This window comes from Semicossyphus pulcher, unplaced genomic scaffold, assembly GCF_022749685.1.
Source record: "Semicossyphus pulcher isolate SPU_LCO1_2020_fin unplaced genomic scaffold, fSemPul1.0.p SCAF_13, whole genome shotgun sequence".
Lineage (NCBI taxonomy): Eukaryota > Metazoa > Chordata > Actinopteri > Labriformes > Labridae > Semicossyphus > Semicossyphus pulcher.
The window spans coordinates 16,486,814-16,504,466 of record NW_027211637.1 but is presented as its reverse complement, the minus strand read 5'-3'; the positions used below and the strand labels follow the sequence as shown (position 1 = coordinate 16,504,466).

Genomic DNA, 17,653 nt, shown 5'->3' with positions numbered 1-17,653 from the left:
ATTCATTCTCAGGCCAATCAGTGAGTAAATCAAAGGCTATGATGCACCCTCAGAATTCCTATAGCTCTCATGTGCTTTGCACAGATTATGGTTTATCAACTGTAGACTATTTTCTTTGGAGATTATGTTGTCATTAAATGTTAACTGCCTGCTCCTTCAAAGTTACAAAAACATTAGGTAGTCTATCATCTGTTTTGTTGTTACAATTTTTTCATTTTAATTGTAAACATACTTTGCCTAACAAAAAACTACGCCTCTAGAAGAAGTGCCAACTACCTTTTTTTTGTTTTGTTTTGTTGTTGAATGTTGAGCCAAATAAAAATGAAATTTTAATTCTAATAACAATTCTTATGTATTTCAACAGCAGGTGAAGAGTCTTGGTGTGCAGTGTGTGAGTCTGCGGGGGAGCTCACAGACCTGCTGTTTTGTACGGGTTGTGGTCTACATTATCATGCGGCCTGTCTGGATTCAGATCAGATTGGTGCCACGCCCATCCAGCGGGCAGGATGGCAGTGCCCCGAGTGTAAAGTGTGCCAGACTTGCAGGTTAGTCAAACTGGACCCTTAGGAGCCATTCAGATGTGGTGCCTTACGTTTTGCATCTTATTTACATTGTTTATATCTTAAAACTTTTGTCCTGTTGTTTACATTTTTCTATTTTGTATTAAAAATGTCCTAATTTAATAACGTCTTGATTCTTCATTTTCTCAGACAACCTGGAGAAGACTCCAAAATGTTGGTTTGCGATGCCTGTGATAAGGGCTACCACACCTTCTGTCTCCAGCCAGCCATTGATTCTCTTCCCTCCGACCTATGGAAATGCAGAGTAAGTCATGCTTGTCATTTACCTCAGTACAAAGAGATGGCACTACCTCTGTAACATACTGTAAAATGTAGTTCACTGGCTTCATTGAGAATGGATCTTCTTGTCAGAAAATGTTATTTACATTTTTTAACAAAACATTTTTTCATGTACTTTGTCTATCATTGCTGACATACATGTTATGTCTATAATCTGTGTTTTGTCAGAGGTGCCGTGTATGCACAGAGTGCGGTGTTCGTGGACTGGTGCTGCCAGGTTCGGCCCAGTGGTTTGACAACTATGCCGTCTGTGAGGGCTGCCAGCGTCATCGCAGCACTGTGTGCGGCGTGTGCAGCAAAGCTGCCAACCCATCTGTCACTCTGCAGTGCTGCAGCATTTGCCACAGGTTAGTTTAATGTACAAGCACAATTGCTTTCATTTGAAGTAGCCATCGTGTATGGGGTTGTCACTCAAATTATCATCCAAATTTTATGATGATCATTTTATTGTCTTAGGTGGATGCACAGTGAGTGTGCTTTACCAGGAGAACTTCCAGAAGCAAAGCACTTTTGCCTGCTTTGCAAGGAGGACCAGCAGCAGCAGCCTGTCACTCAACCATACACAGCAGAGATACAAACTAGAGAGGCTTCTGAGGAGACTGTTGGACATGTGGATTTGGTGGAGATGACAATCCAAACTGATGCAGACATGGTGACAGCAGAGCACACAGACTTATCACAGACACCTGGACAGAGAGGCACATCAGAGACAGGCTCAGGTGAAGCCACAACCGAGAAAGAGACGCCCATGGACTTGGGTAAGTACGAGTCTGACACAATATAAGACGATGATAAGCTTACAATACATGCCAGTCAAAAGTATGCGTGTTGTTTATTTCTAAGATGTTCCTATGTAAGTTAACTACTTTTGGCTTCAGGGGTGGGGTCTGCACTTGTTGACACAACAGACATTGGGGAGAAAATCGAGCAGAAAGAGCTGAAGGTTGCAAGTGAAGGACTCACCTCTGAGGAGCTCGGTGCATCACTCGAGTCTAAAGGTAAACTCAGAACACACTGTAGACGTACATTTTTGAAAACGGACACAAAGCAGTACTTTATTTGTATGATGATGTGCCGTAACTAATGATAGATTTCTTGATGATGACACTAATAAAATCCTTAATTTCAAATCTAGAACCTGCAACAGCAGAACAGAGGGCCTCTTGTCTACTTGCTGATGAAGAGAGAGAAGGGGAAGCAGTCAGCCAGGGGACACAAGCAACCCCTCCCCAGGAGCCGCCAATGGAGACACAGACTAACAACCCTAAAGAAAAACCAACATCGGTGTCACAGCAGGGCCCTGAAAGTATGGAGGTAGAGGAGGAGGAGCAGGAGGCCACTCCCTCAGTGAAGCAAGAAGTATCACCAGAGTTGTTAAACTGTGGCTCTGATGGCACGTCTATCACAGAACTGTTACATAAGGATCCACCAAAGTTACCAGCTTCTCCTGCCTCTGTGGACAAAACAGAGCATTTGCCCATGGCTAACCAGCAGGAAAGAAGCCCATGCCACAACTCCCAGTCCCCTTCTCCTCTTTCTTTATCAGTAGTCACTCGGGAGGCCATCTCTGCTGTGGACATGGAGGGGAGGTCGCTACCTCACTCTGAGGAGGAGGAGGAAGAGGAGGATGATGAGCTGATGAAAGACGTACATAATGTGGACATAAAGCAGGAACTGCAGGAGCAAGAAATTAAGCGTGAATTGCTGCTGGACGAGATGTCCAATATGAGCCATGGAGATGAGAGCAGCAGTGGCTTTTTGGGCTCTCCAGGAGAACCAGATCCTCAGCTCTCCATGGAACTTGGCTTTGTTCCTGCTGACCGCTCACACACAGATAACCTGCTCACTGAGACAGATGATTCGCTTCCATTTGAACCCTTCAGAAGCGACAGAGAAAAGGCTAAACGCAGAGGTTCCCCGGGCCGCTCACGGGTCAAGCAGGTGAGGTCACCACATGCACGTTTTTGTTTGTTTTATTGAGCACTAATGTTTGAACAGTTTGTCAAAACAACACATGATGTTTTTTTTCTCTGCTTGTAGGGGCGTAGCAATAGTTTTCCTGGGAAGCGTAGACCTCGAGGAGGAGGTGGAGGGAGAGGCCGTGGTGGGAGGTCACGCCTCAAAGCCATGGCCTCCTGCATTGATGCCTTCTTGGTAATCAGCACTTTATATCCTATTCACATGTCCCTTTAATGTCATAATCACAAGTTTTATTATTGCATTATATTTGTAACTGTTTTTTTCTTTTTTCCACAGCTGAGCATGACTGCAGAAACTGGAGTAAATAAGGAGGAAGAGGATGAGGAAGATGACACCATGCAGAACACAGTGGTTCTTTTCTCAAACACTGATAAATTTGTCCTGCTCCAGGTAAAGCTCTGAATGTGGTGTGACATTAGTAATTATCCTTAGGCACAGGGTTGTCAAAATTTTAGATACTTTTCGATACAACAAGTTTTAAAACGATACAATCTCCGTTATTTTTACATTCGATAACACTGAAAGGTACAGAAGCTTTAGAAACACAACAGATTTACAGTCAGATTTTCAACACGAAGTTGCTGCGAGCTAAAGAGAGAAAGCAGCTCTGGTTGAGCGACAAAGACGGGAAGTAAAGAGAGCGAGCGCTGTTAATGTCAAACAATCAGAAAATGTGTTATTTCTCCTTTTTCCTGCTTCATTTACATGTGAAATGAGCAGGTATGTGTGAGTGACTTTTGTGTTCCAGCACTGTGTGAAGGTGGGAAATTACAAACAAGAAAATAACCAAAGTTTTTGTTCGTAGGACTTCAATTTTTTTGCCGTGGTATGGAGTTTCTTTTTTTAATTTTTTTACTAGCATCGTATTGATGTTTGAAATTCTGGGATCTTAACAACCCTACTTAAGTATTTGCTGTGCCAAGAACCCCCTTTTTTATTTGCAACACTAACGGACTCTTTGTTTCTTCTCTTTTCTTTTTCCCTCTCACTGTCTCTCCTATCTTTTAGGATATGTGTGTTGTGTGTGGCAGTTTTGGAAAGGGTGCGGAAGGGCAATTATTGGCTTGTGCTCAGTGTGCCCAGTGTTACCATCCTTACTGTGTGAACAGCAAAGTAAGCACAATGTTAGCCACTGATATTTTTTTTTCGTCACTGTATTTTGTCAATCCAAAAAGATTAAAACTTTGTATCTCCTGTAGATCACCAAGACGATGCTCCGCAAGGGCTGGCGCTGTTTGGAATGTATTGTTTGTGAGGTGTGCGGAAAGGCTTCGGACCCCTCCCGTCTGCTGCTGTGTGATGATTGTGATGTCAGCTATCACACCTACTGCTTGGACCCGCCCCTGCACAATGTTCCCAAGGGTGGTTGGAAGTGCAAATGGTAAAAAAAAAGTTAAACTCTTAGAGCACAATGCTTCCTTCAGCTTTGAATGGGGTCAGATGGAAATGAATTCATGAAAATTTGCATATTATGTAAAACACTCATGCCTGAGCCCTGCATTAGCGATTTAGTGGCCCATCCCTCTGCCTCTTGCTTCCTCAGGCGCAGAAAAATTGTTGCACCACTCTCACTGGCATCTGTGTTTTTTAATATTGCATGTAATCTGTATATTTGTTAAACTGGCCTCACTGCTTCTGTGCAGGTGTGTGTGCTGTGTGCAGTGTGGTTCAAACTCACCGGGGTTTCACTGTGAGTGGCAGAACAACTATACCCACTGTGGCCCCTGCGCCAGCCTCGTCACTTGTCCTGTATGCAGAGAGAACTTCATGGAGGAGGAGCTGCTGCTGCAGTGTCAGTACTGTGATCGGTGGGTGCTGCTCATTAGAACCACACACACACACACACACCAGATTTAGGTATTCATGAGACTGCAGCTAATGAAGACAAGCGGGGAATGGATTATTTATGGGGTTTTTTTTCATAGCATGAATTATTCCATAACATCTTTGATTTGCGGTGTGATTTGTCAGGAAAAGTATGTGTACCAATATATTTCTGTGTGTGTGTGTGTGTGTGTGTGTGTGTGCAGATGGGTCCATGCTGTCTGTGAAAGTCTGTACACAGAGGATGAGGTGGAACAAGCTTCTGATGAGGGCTTTGCATGCACATCCTGCACACCATATGTTCCAAAACCTGTGGGTAAGTCTCAAAACAACACACAAAACTGAAGGTGTGAAGACTGTGTTTTAAAAAATATACACAGGATATTCTTGTATGAACTGTTGACATGGTTTTCTTCTGCTTTCTCTCCCTGCTTTTCGCCATTGTTCATAATAGTAGAGTCAGCCATCATGGCTTCAATAAAGATCAAAGAGCCAGGTCAGTGGGTCCTTCTTATTCATGTTTAGTATCTCAAAAAAAACATTCTTATGTCATTTTGTGTTTTGTTGTGAGTTAATTACATTTGCAATTTTCACTCTTCAGAACCTCAGTTCTACCGGTTGGAGGGTGTGTGGCTGACAGAATCAGGCATGTCCTTGCTTCGGAGCATCTCAATGTCTCCGCTGCACAAGAGAAGGCAGCGTCGCTCCCGTCTTGGCACTCTGTGTTGTGAAGGAGGACCTGATGGAATGGATCTGAGGGAGGGCGAAGGAGAAGGTGAGGATGGAAAAAGTTGGTCCTCTTTCTGCTCATCCATTGGGGTGTGAACATTTTTCAAAGGGGCTGGTTTTGCCCCTTTTATAATATAACACTTTATTCAACGTGCCTCTGTATGTGTAGGCTGTGGGGAGCCCATGGAATGTGAACCCAAGATGGAGAACCCTGGGAGCCCTTACAGAGAAGGAGGTGCAGAGGGAGCAGAAGGCATGGCTGACTGTGAGGGCAAAGGTGGAGCAGAGGAGACTGATGATAGCAAAAAGAGGAAGCGGAAACCTTACAGACCTGGTAAACCACCCAGAATTTCTGAAAACGACTTTTTACATGCACATAGACGTCTGAGCATTCACAAAATATGTTTTGTGCTAGGCATTGGGGGCTTCATGGTGCGACAGAGGAAGTGTCACACAAGGATGAAGAAAGAATTTTTTGCCCAGCTGGCTGGAGAGACAACATTAGATGGACAGCCAATAGAAAGAACCATTGATGAAGGTAACAGTATTGAGCTGTTGAGTTTCATTTCTATCAATATTTACGAGACAAATCTCTGAAAGCTGAAGTGATATTAGGGAGGATTTGATTCTTTAATAAGGAGGTATAAAATCTAAACTGTTTTCCAGCTTTTGACCATTTGACCCTCTGCTTACAGTCTCCCATTTCTATAGCCACATTCAGACCTTTGTTAAAAATGGAGCACTCTCAATCATTTGAATAAGGCCACTCCTAGCGCTGTGGGCCTAGCTAATGTAGAGGGCTGGAGCTAAAGACCCAGCTGTCCCAACACAGCTTACTGCTTCCTTTTGTCATTTTATCCGTGGCTGTTTTTGGTTTTAAAGCCCCCTCATCATCCTTCCATTACTAAAGGCAGCTTGGCCCCATTTGTTGTTTTGAATATTGTAACTTTGGGAATCTGAATTACATGTTTACATATGTATAGGACCACACCCTGACACAGATAACATCATGGATCCCAAACCAGTGGAGGGTGAGGAACAGGCCAAGAAACGTCGGGGCCGGAAGAAGAGCAAACTCGAGGACATGTTTCCAGCTTATCTCCAGGTTTGTAGACCCTCTTTGCCCTTTGCTTTTGAAAGTTTTGAAACTTTATATATTCAGTTATATAATGTTACCATCTAACTTGTTCACTGCAGGAGGCCTTCTTTGGGAAGACACTAATAGACTTGAGTAAGAAAGCTGTGATGATGCCCCAAGGGCAGAGGTCAGGCTCATGCCTGGTCCGACCTTCGTTACCAGCACCGCCAGGGGTCAGAACTACTGCCCCAGAGAGTAAGTGAACTAATTTGACCTGTAACACCTGAAAACTCTGCAGATTATATGTGACACTGGCTGTGAAAAGGGTTTGTGACCTTTGTGTTTCTTTAACTAGCTGAAGCCAAGGATCGTGTGATGAATTTTCCTCTCAAACAAGAGGGGGGTGAGCCCCCCCAGGCTCAGGGCGAAAATGCAGGTAAGTGCCAGTTTGAGAACTAATGCCTCTGTTTCATTATAAATGTCTCAGGGTATTGCAGGTTGTTTTAAAAATATACATTTTTAGGAGTTTCTGCACCATCCTCATCGCTGAAGGACCAGGCGTCAACTGATCCTCACGACTCTGATGCAGAAAAAAGTGAAGGTACTCCCTGAGAGCATACTTTGGCATAAACAGAATGAAACATTGACTTAAGGGAAGATTTAATATCTGTTGTTTATATCATGCCTTACACGATAATATGCTTTATAATAGGTCTTCCGCAAGGGGTGGAGAGTCAGGACTCAGAGCAGTTCTTCAGAAAGGTTCTGGGAGTGTCAGATGGCTCCTCTTTGGGGGGCATTAAACCCATCTTGGAGGGCAGTAAGGGAGAACTCAATCGTAGCGCTCTGCCGCAGAGAGCTCTCCTCTCAGGTTTGTACAGAGGAATGCCTGCAAATGATTATATCTTTAACACATTATTGAAGTTCAAAATTATATATGTCCTATTATTGAGGACTTTGTTAGTATGCAAGTAAAATACAAGGGAAGTTTTTCTTTGGATTTAAATCAGATAAATCTCTTGCAGGGTCCCTGCCCTCAGCTGGAATGATGGACGCTTTTCCTGGCCTTTCTCAGTCACCGTTCTTTGACATGCGGTAGGACAAATACTGAATTATCTTGTATTTCATTTTATGACGAGTGTAGCAAAGGTTCTGCCTGATAATGACACATGTAAACTCATAATTTTATATAAGTCAATACCCTCTGATTTACAGGGACAGAGGAGGATTGTTTAGTCCAGATGGAGGTGAGGAGAGCCCCTGGGCCACTCCTTCAACCCCAGCAACCCCCTCCTCCCCACCAACCCCCACTGAGGTAGAGGGTGATGGGCTGTCCTACAACCAGCGCAGTCTCCAGCGCTGGGAGAAAGACGAGGAGCTGGGGGAACTCTCAACCATTTCCCCTGTGCTTTATGCCAATACCAACTTTCCCACCCTCAAACAGGACTACCCAGGTGAGAGAGAAATAGTCTACCTACATACAGTATACCACCTATTAGCAGAGCAAACAGCCACTATTAGGTATTGAGCCGGTGTTAAAATATTTCTCCTGTCACAGACTGGGCTAGTCGCTGTAAGCAAATCATGAAGATCTGGAGGAAGGTTTCAGCTGCTGACAAGGTTCCATATCTGGTATGTTTTTTATTTTATAAATGATTTAATTATATTAACTCAATGATTGTTTCCTGCACTTTCATTCGACTATTAAGTAGTAGTGTAGTAAATGAGGCCAGGATCTTGTTGTTCTGTGTTTGATAACGTTCTCTCTCATGGCGGGTGGTGTCCTCACTTCTATGACAAAATTACTAATTTTACTCAAAATCGAAAGTGGGTAATACTCATCACAACCCAAATGACAAATTTGGCATTGAGATTATGACTCAGCTTATTGTTCAGTTTCTGTCATGAAACCATAGTGTTATAAATCATTTACCTTTGTGTACCTATACCTTTCATTTACCTAATACCTTATATGTAACTTCTGTCTGTAGCAAAAGGCCAAAGATAACCGGGCAGCTCAGAGGATCAACAAGGCACAGAAGGTGAGTTAAAGCATCAGCATCCTATTGTATTCTTCAATGGATGAAAGATTTTGCAGGTTTTATGAGTCATGCAGACAGTTAATGTTTCCTCTGTACTCTCCTCTTGTCCTCTCAAAGCAGGCAGAGAGTCAGGTGTGCAGGCCAGTCAAAATAGAGGCTGGCCGCGTGAAGGGAGAACGGCCCAGTTTACACCTCCAGATCCCTCCACCGTCAGGCTCTACATCGATTTCTTCCCAGCCCAGCTCTGCAGAGAGCCCATTTCCATATCCTCCAGATTCAGGATCATCCTCTGTCTTTTTCTCAGATGGACCTATTAAGACCCCAGGGTCAGCTGAAATTCGGACAGATCCCTTGGCCAAGCTGCCTCCTCAGTCACCCCACTCTCACTCCCACCCAACCACACCCTTCTCACATGCTGGGGCCAGCCCCTCGCAGGCCTCTTCCTCAGGTTATTCCGCTTCCGGCCCACAGGGTCCTCCTCAGGGACGGCCAGCCAGTCTTGGCCCCTTTGACATGCAACCAGGAACTCCTGGAACCCCTAGACGAGCTCAGCAGGTTGACCCCTACTTCAGATCACAGCTGCAGCAGCAACAGAGTCATTTACAACAATCACAGCAAGGCTCTCAGGAGTCCCTCGGACCTGGGCTCGGGGAGTCACCCATATTCTCGCCACCACACAATACCCATTATGGAGACCCGTTCAGAAACCAGCAAGGGATGGGACGGCCAGACTATGGTTCATCCCCGTCACCCTCTGCAGTGGCTTCCTCACCTGCAAGCACAGGGCAGTACAGGGCTGACATGAGTGCGCCTTCTCCACGCGCCTCCTCAGTTGGAAGACCTGATCTATCCACTGGCTCTCCTGCTGGGATGCTGGAGTCTGGGGATGGTTTATTTAAAGCACCTATGACACCACGAATGCACCAAGGGGAGGGTGGGGCTCTCCATCCTGGAGCTTCCCCTAGCCACCCATCTGAAGGTTACAGGCAGTCTCCCTCCCACCCTTTTTCTGACCAACACACTCAGCCTCCGCTAACTCCCAGACCGCAGTCAGGTGACAATTGTTCCCTTGGACCCCAGAGGCACCCTGGAGTCCAACAGGAACTGTGTCCTAGGGTGCCCTCCAGCCCGCAGTCCCAGGGCAGCTCTCAGTCTCCTCACACTCCTGGTGGCATCTCCAATGATGGTTACTCTGTCCAGTCTCCTGCTACCCCTCGTTTCCAATCCCCAGACCCTTGTTCTCAGCCACCCTCAAGGCCACAATCTAGAGACCCTTTTGCTACTATCCACAAACCCCCTCGTCCCTCCTCTGCTGCCCCAGAGGGAACTGCAAGTTACAAAAGCTCACCTCATCATAACCAGCCACCTGCACCCCACCCAAACAACACTTCCATAGGGGATCCTCTCTCTGGTAAACCATCAGCACCTCCTACTTTTAGCCGCAGCCCCAGCCAAGGAGGCTTCCAAATGACCCAACAACAGAGTCAGATGTTACAGGGTCAGCTACAGCAATCACAGCCACAAACTCAGCAGACTATGGGAGCTGACAGCTTCAGCACCAGGGTGCCACCTTCCTCTGGATCTCAAGAAATACAAGCTGTTCGCCCTGCAGACATACCTCATCAGCCAGCTTTGCCAGGCACTCAAGAAATGCCTGATATTTCAGCGGTGCAGGATCCTGCATTAGTAGGCCTTAGCCCGTCTGAGTTGGAGAAGCACAGACAGGTATCAGTATAATTGCCACTGAAAATCTATACATGCACCTCTAAAGTGTGTTGCTCATCAATGCTTCTTGTGTTTTTTTTTTAGCGCCAGAGATTGAGGGAATTCTTAATCAGACAACAAATGCAAAGAAATTCCATTAGACAAGAGAAGGAGGCTGCTGCTGCTGCTGGCAGTGCATCCCCCGGCTGGGCTGGAGGAGAGATGGGAGCCTTTCAACAAGACAAGGCCCACAGAGCACCTCCACCCTATCCACAGGTACACAGCTTTCTCAAAGCTCCTAGTGTCCATGGAACAACAAATTTGAAACCTTTGCATTTTATGGTAGCTCACACTCGGTGTGTAAGTGTGTGTGCTTGAATGAGGAAACTTGTAAAGAGCTTTAGATAAGAGTGATGTATAAATGCACCCTTTGACAATTTATAACTCATAAAAGAAATGGTACATTTATCTGTTTCTGCCATTATTACTCCCTTTAGGAACGTGTTGTTGCTGCTACTCCTGGAGCTCAGGCTTCTATGGCGGGGAAGATTCCCATGGCTGTTGGAGGCATGGAGGACAAGCTTATTCGCCCACCACCTACAGGAACTCCTGCCATCATGGATCCTAGTGCACAAAGGTAAGCAGCTCATTATTGAAATTGTATGTGACAAAAAATGACACATTGTTCCCCTTACACAATAACAATTTTCTAAGCTGATTGAATAATGGAAAATGTCCTCATGTGTACTTAAATAACTTATTTTAATGTAATAAATTGGTTACATGAATAATTACCCCTCTTTGGCCCCAAAGACATGATTAGCTCCACCCTATGCATCTTAAAATAATGTTGAATAGTAAATATTAAAATATCTGTTTCCTTTTGTTCCTCTGTCCGTCAGGCCACCAGGACCAACACGACCTCAAGGCATGTTTGCTCGTCCACCGTTCCATCCTCAGTGGCAGGGCCAGGCTCCAGGTCCAAGGAGGTTCCCCCAGCCTGGCATGGAGGCTATGGGCATGAGACACAATCTCATCCCTGCTGTCAACATCCAGGGTATGGAAGCCATGGGCAACCCAAACACCATGATTCCAGGACATGGAGGAGAGACGATGCAGTCAATGGGCCAAGGACCCCCACCGCAGTTCATTGAATTAAGACATAACTCACAGAGGCTACCCCTACGACCCCAGTTTATGCCTCGTGGACCCCAACCCAGACCACGTCTTTTTGTCCCACAGCAAGAGATGACGGCACCATATGTTCAGCAACATCCCATAGCTCAAACTGGTGGCATTCAAACACAAGGGGGCAGTGAATCACAACTGGGGTTACAGCAGGGTGGACTGTCGGGTTTACTTCCTCAGCAGTCTGCAGGACCAGTAACACAACAGCCCAACCTGCATCCTCAGGCAGCTTCTTCCACTCCAAACATTCCCAGCACTGAGCAGCATCAGCTTCAACAACCAAGCGTAGTCCCAGGGCCCCAGCCTGCTGCGGTAGAAAACAGTGAAGAACTGCCAGAGCCTGACCTTGACGGGCTTGGGGATGCCCCTGGAGATGGAGGTGTGGAAGATGAGGATGATTTGGCGCTAGATTTAGACCCTGACAAAGGAGATGATGACTTGGGCAATCTGGACAACCTTGAAACCAATGATCCACATCTAGACGACTTGCTTAACAGTGATGAGTTTGACCTCTTGGCTTACACTGACCCTGAACTGGACCAAGGAGACCCAAAAGATGTATTTTCAGATCAGCTGCGGTTGGTGGAGGCAGAAAGTGAAGCACCTCCATCTTCCTCTGGATCCGTTCTTGTTAAAGTGGAAGAGAAAGCCAAGGGGGAGTCGGGGCAGAAGTCTCTTACAACAGCCCCTGCCACTGCAGGGGGGGCTGTTACCCAACTGCCATCCTCTGCAGAAATTGCTGATATCTCTAAGGTCAAAGTAGAGGACAGAGGTCAGCTGCAAGCTGGACAGACTGTGGTGAAAGATGAATTCGGAGAGGCTGTGTCGATGCTTCTTGGTGGTAACACCCCATCAGCCAAGCCAGCTCAGGCAGAAAACCAATCGGCTTCACTCAGCTCAGTTCGATTAGGGGGGCTTCCTTACCCCCTGCCAGGCCAAGCTGAACCATTGCCCTTTCCTCCAGCTGCTCAACATGCAGATATTGGTGATGATCCGCTTGGGCTGCCTGATGTAGAAGGACAACACTCCCCTGCTGTAGATTTGGCAAAGGTAGAGAGCTCTTTAGATGGTGAACTGCCTCTTCTAATACAAGATCTGTTGGAGCATGAGAAGAAGGAACAACAGAAGCAGCAACAGCTCAGTTCCCTCCACCAGGGAGGGATGGCGCCTCATTTTCCTGTCCTCCAAAATCAACAGCCAAACCCACAGACACCTGGTCAGATAATGTTGCCACACCATCGTCCACCACACCAAGGAATGATGGCTCAACCGGGAATGGTGCCTCGTGCTCCGCACATGCTGCAACAGCAGCAGCAGCAGCAGCCGCAAAGGCTTATGGGAAGTGGAATAGCACCTCCACCACACATGGCAATGGCTCAGCAGCAAGCCATGATGAGGATGGGGCAGCCAGGGATCCATGCAGGTCTCAGTCATCAACAGCAGCCACAGCCAGTGGTTAAACAGCCTCCTCTGGCCAGCAATTTCTTCCCAGATAAAGGTACATACTGTGAAGCTTTCATTTTTCTATGTAAGAATAATAGTTATTATTATGTTTTTCCATACTATATCAACAGTGTTTGACTTATTCTTGCAGATTTAGACAAATTTGCTACTGATGACATCGCAGATCCAATTGCCAAAGCAAAGATTGTGGCACTAAAGGGTATCAAGAGAGTGTTGGCCCAGGATCCTATGGTTGTTCCCTCTGCCATTAACAGGTATTTTTTGTTTTATACGTTCTTTGGTTTTTCATTTCAGTCAGTTATGTAATTGTTTGAATTCAACTTTAAAGTTATTTTTTTATCAATTAAAAACCCAAATGGGAAATAATTTATTAGGTCATTTCAAATGTTTAATTTCAATGTACTAATCAACTTAAGTATAGGACCTGCAGTGTAATTGGCACAGCTGTCCGCTGAGGCAGATGTTAACAACTTTTTTACATGTACATGTTACACACATTTATTTTCTAAAGACTGTTCTCCATGGCTCCTCTAAACATGCACAATGATCCTGAAACTACAAACTTACAGACCATTGTTCGGTATACTGAAGGTGCAGTTTTTTAAGTATACACTTACGGTTTTACTTTCTCTGCAGGCAACAAGTGTCTCTGCTTGCTCAAAGATTGGCCTCTGCCCCTGGCACAGAGCCAGGTCAACTTGCACCTGGAACAGCAAAGGTGCGCTGTATTGCTTGTCAGAAGTGATTGATGTACTTTACATTTTGTCGAGCGGATTGATTTAAATGCATTTTTTGTGTCTTAAGGAGGGAGAAACAAGTGATCCCACCCAATCAAGACCCAACCCTCCCCAGTTTGTGCAAGGAATTATCAGTATGTTCTCACATTAGTTCCTGTTGTTAAAAATGAATATATTTATTTTTAAAAATGTTATATGGCTGTACTTGTACTTGTTAATAGATGTATAAAGTTATATTCTTTTGTTACAGATGATGCAGAACAGCACCAATATGAAGAATGGCTTCTTCACACTCAGCAGTTACTTCAAATGCAGTTGAAATTTTTGGAGGAACAGATTGGAGTTCATCGCAAATCACGCAAGGCCCTGTGTGCTAAGCAACGCACTGCTAAGAAAGCTGGCAGAGAATTTGCTGAGGCAGATGCAGAAAAGCTAAAGTTGGTTACAGAGGAGCAGAGTAAAATTCAGAAACAGCTTGACCAGGTGTGTAGATATCAGGTTTACAACCTTGTCCACAGCAAAGACACTTGGAATCTTTGCATCCTAATTCATATCTGTTCAAATTTTCTTTTTCTCTAGGTACGCAAGCAGCAGAAGGAGCACACCAATCTTATTGCAGAGTACCGAAGCAAGCAACAGCAGCATCAGCAGCATCAGCAGCAGGGTTCGGGTCTTCTTACCCCAGGTCATTCTGCACAGGGGGCCCCCCCACACATGTTTCCCAAGATGCCTGGTCAGATGGTGATGAGCCAACAAGGACAACCAGTAATGGGTCAGCACCCTGGCATGATGCCCCAAGGTGGAATGCCTGTCAGAATGCCACAGGGGCAGCCCTTTATTGGTGGAGCCCAACCCCAGCATCCTGCAGCCCTCAGAGCCAGTGGTGTTAGGGCCCCTGGTCCTCCTGGCGCTCCAGGATTTTTCCCACCGGGACATGGAATGCAAGGTGCAGACCCCAGGCTTCTTCAAGAGAGACAACTTCAACATAGGATGCAGATGGCAAAGTTACAGCAACAACAGCAGCAGCAGGTGATGATGGGCCAGCAACCAATACCACATCCAAATCAACAGCCTGGCTTAATCAATCAACCACAGTCTGGTATGATGCGGAATCAACTTATAGCTCAACAACAACAGCCAAACCCTCAACAGGTTATGCTAGCCAACCAGGCCAATCAGCAAGGCATGGTGCAGCTCCAACAAGGAATGGTTGCAGGCCAGTCTGGGGCTCCAATGCCACAGAACCTTGCTGGAGGCCAGCCTATTAACCATGCTCAAGGCATGATGGCAACTCAACCAGGGATTATGGGGAACAATCCAGTTGCACCTTCACATCAACAGAGGCCTCAGATGATGATGGGTCAGCAGGGAATGGTTGGATCTCCGGGTCATCCTGGCCTCAGGGGTCCTCAGGCCCAATTGACTCCACAACAACAGAACATTTTGGCCCAGCGCGTGCTTGCATCTCAGCAGCAGCAGCAGCAACAGCAGAATGTTGCAAAGAATATGGTCCACCTTCAGCAGCAGCAGATGGCACAGCAAAGACAACAAACACAGTTGATGAGCCAGTCCAGCCAAGAGCAAGGAGGGCACTCCCAACCCTCAACCCCACAGATGGGTTCCTCACCTTCAGCAGGAAGTATTACGCCCCAACCACAGGGAGCTACAGACAGCCAAAACTCAGGCCCCAAAGAGGGTGGGATCCTCAGCCCTGATTCAAGAACACCACCACAACAGAGCGGACCTCCCACTCCCAATCAGATGTCCCAACTGGGCTCTACAAATGATCATCAAGCTGACTTGGGAAGACAGCAGTTACAACAACAGCAACAGCCAAACCAGGCTTATATGGCCCAACAGATGCAGTCAAATTCTCAGTCTATACCTGAGCAACAAACAGGTGTTCAGCAACAGCAGCAACAAGTTCCACTCACTCTCCAAAGGCATGGTTCCCTGAGTATGGAAAAGCCTGGTTTGATGACTGTTAAAGAGGAAGGGAAACCACTTGATTTCTTAGCTCAGCAGCAACAACAGCAACCAGTTCAAAATGCCATGCAGCAGTCACAAGATCCCAGCATGCAACAGCAAATCCTTGGCCAAAACCACCCTGGCCAGCCACAGCCTGTTGCAATGGGCCATACTCCACAACAGCAAGCAGTCCTGGCCCAGCAGCAAAAACAACAGGCCATGATGGGCATGATGAGAGCCCAGCAGCAGGGGATGATGGCACAGAGGCCTGGGCTTCCACCTGGACAGATCCGTACCCCTATCAACATCCAGGCCATTATTGCTCAGAATCCTCAGCTCCGCAATCTTCCCCCGAACCAGCAGATACAGCACATCCAGGCCATGCTTGCCCAGCGGCAGCTCCAACAGGGGCAGATGCTGCGGATGTCAATGGGTCAAGGTCAGCAAAATCAGTTACGGCCTCACGTGCCACCGGGACAGATGCCAGGAATGGAAGGCCAACAGATGCCATATGGAGCAATGGGGAAGCCAGGAGCAGTGGGCACTCAGCATCAGTCTGGCATGTTGGGCCAACAACCTGGTGTCGCTCCTCAGATGCAACAGGGGATGATGGTCCCTGGGCAACAACAGTCACAAGTAGGGGAGATGATGCAATATATGATGAGAAATCAGGCACAAGTGCCACCTTCCCCCATGGACCAGGGCCGCATGATAAGGCCAACATCTCCTCGTCAGCCATTGCCTAACTCTCCTGGGGATCCACAAAGACATTCATTTAATCAAGCTATGGGGATGCGTCCACCCACCCCTAACCAGAACCAACAAGCACTAATGGTTTCAGCAGCGAGCCGCATGCAGGGCTCTCCATCCCATGCATATTCTCCAAGAGGTCCTTTCGGCATGAGCCCAGCCCACCCGGCCTCACCTCATTCATCCCATGTCTCCTCTCCGATAGCTGACAGCAGAGCTGGACGGGGAAGTCCATACAGCCAAGTGAAGGCATCTCCACTCAGGTCACCTGGAGCCAAAAGTCCACTTGACTGTCCAGGGCTGAAAATAGAGGCTCAGACATCTGGCAATGAAATATCTCAGATAGCCTCAGTTATCCCTAACGGTCCGCATAAAGGCATGAATGTTCAGCAGCAGTCACATCAGGTCACAGACAGCCACGGTCCCAACACACAACAAGGCTCTAGAGGAGGGGAGCTATGCAAGATGACCCTACAGAACATTAAACAGGAACCAAGAGAGGTTCAGTGTGATGGTGTGGCTGAGGCTCATCCCGGGGCTATCAAACGAGAAGCAATGGGTGAGGCAGTTACTTCTGGGAACAACAGTAGCTTTATTAATGCTGGAGACCCTGGGTCTCAAGGCCCTAGATCAGAGACTGGACAGCAACTATTACAGAAACTCCTGAGAACAAAGAACCTTCAGCTTGGGGCTCAGAGGCCCTCTGAGGGCATCCACAATGAGATCAATGGCCACATCAACAGCAAACTAGCAATGCTGGAGCAAAAGCTTCAAGGGACTCCTCGAAACATGGAGGTATGTTTTTATTTAGTGCATTCATTCTTTTAATGCTCATCATGTTTGTGGGGAAAGAACCTCATGTGAACTTTTTAACCCTTACAGGATCTACAGTCTATAACTAAAAGGGCCCCCGCACAAAAGCCAAAGCGCACTAATAAGGCAGCTGGAGACCGAGGGCCCAATGCACGGAAGAAGAATAAGAAGGAAGAAGTTGGAAAAAGTGCAGAAGCCCTGATAAAGCAACTCAAACAGGTAAAGGGTTAAGCAAAAATAAGGAATTCATTTTTGCTATTATGTTATGAAGAGTGTTTCTTCATGATGTGTAATAACGGACATTTACCTTTCAGGGTCTTTCTCTGTTGCCCCTGATGGAGCCTTCAATCACTGCCAGTCTGGATCTGTTTGCCCCTTTTGGCAGCAGCCCAGCAAATGGCAAAGCGCAGCTCAAAGGATGCTTTGGAAATGCAGTGCTGGACAATATCCCAGACTACTACTCTCAATTACTTACTAAGGTATAACAGGCTGTTTTTCGAAGCAACATTAACAAAA

At 46.5% G+C, this 17,653-nt stretch overlaps 1 protein-coding gene across 2 annotated transcripts in view; it reads left to right on the top strand.

The window, feature by feature from the left end:
• kmt2d (lysine (K)-specific methyltransferase 2D) overlaps positions 1 to 17,653 on the top strand; it is a 30,472-nt gene that overhangs the window by 3,723 nt on the left and 9,096 nt on the right. For both annotated transcript variants that reach the window (XM_069661048.1, XM_069661049.1), the window contains exons 7-42: positions 365 to 545; positions 711 to 825; positions 1,029 to 1,207; positions 1,317 to 1,618; positions 1,739 to 1,858; positions 1,996 to 2,801; positions 2,901 to 3,014; positions 3,117 to 3,230; positions 3,849 to 3,953; positions 4,040 to 4,221; positions 4,484 to 4,648; positions 4,871 to 4,980; positions 5,119 to 5,160; positions 5,266 to 5,439; positions 5,563 to 5,727; positions 5,809 to 5,931; positions 6,377 to 6,498; positions 6,591 to 6,726; positions 6,827 to 6,907; positions 6,995 to 7,072; positions 7,184 to 7,342; positions 7,497 to 7,566; positions 7,687 to 7,925; positions 8,030 to 8,103; positions 8,463 to 8,513; positions 8,631 to 10,238; positions 10,323 to 10,493; positions 10,715 to 10,854; positions 11,120 to 12,903; positions 13,000 to 13,123; positions 13,506 to 13,587; positions 13,674 to 13,740; positions 13,857 to 14,089; positions 14,186 to 17,119; positions 17,207 to 17,356; positions 17,452 to 17,616. In XM_069661048.1, coding sequence (XP_069517149.1) covers positions 365 to 545; positions 711 to 825; positions 1,029 to 1,207; positions 1,317 to 1,618; positions 1,739 to 1,858; positions 1,996 to 2,801; positions 2,901 to 3,014; positions 3,117 to 3,230; positions 3,849 to 3,953; positions 4,040 to 4,221; positions 4,484 to 4,648; positions 4,871 to 4,980; positions 5,119 to 5,160; positions 5,266 to 5,439; positions 5,563 to 5,727; positions 5,809 to 5,931; positions 6,377 to 6,498; positions 6,591 to 6,726; positions 6,827 to 6,907; positions 6,995 to 7,072; positions 7,184 to 7,342; positions 7,497 to 7,566; positions 7,687 to 7,925; positions 8,030 to 8,103; positions 8,463 to 8,513; positions 8,631 to 10,238; positions 10,323 to 10,493; positions 10,715 to 10,854; positions 11,120 to 12,903; positions 13,000 to 13,123; positions 13,506 to 13,587; positions 13,674 to 13,740; positions 13,857 to 14,089; positions 14,186 to 17,119; positions 17,207 to 17,356; positions 17,452 to 17,616 — 11,465 coding nt within the window. The remainder of the gene's footprint in view (positions 1 to 364; positions 546 to 710; positions 826 to 1,028; positions 1,208 to 1,316; positions 1,619 to 1,738; positions 1,859 to 1,995; positions 2,802 to 2,900; positions 3,015 to 3,116; positions 3,231 to 3,848; positions 3,954 to 4,039; positions 4,222 to 4,483; positions 4,649 to 4,870; positions 4,981 to 5,118; positions 5,161 to 5,265; positions 5,440 to 5,562; positions 5,728 to 5,808; positions 5,932 to 6,376; positions 6,499 to 6,590; positions 6,727 to 6,826; positions 6,908 to 6,994; positions 7,073 to 7,183; positions 7,343 to 7,496; positions 7,567 to 7,686; positions 7,926 to 8,029; positions 8,104 to 8,462; positions 8,514 to 8,630; positions 10,239 to 10,322; positions 10,494 to 10,714; positions 10,855 to 11,119; positions 12,904 to 12,999; positions 13,124 to 13,505; positions 13,588 to 13,673; positions 13,741 to 13,856; positions 14,090 to 14,185; positions 17,120 to 17,206; positions 17,357 to 17,451; positions 17,617 to 17,653) is intronic.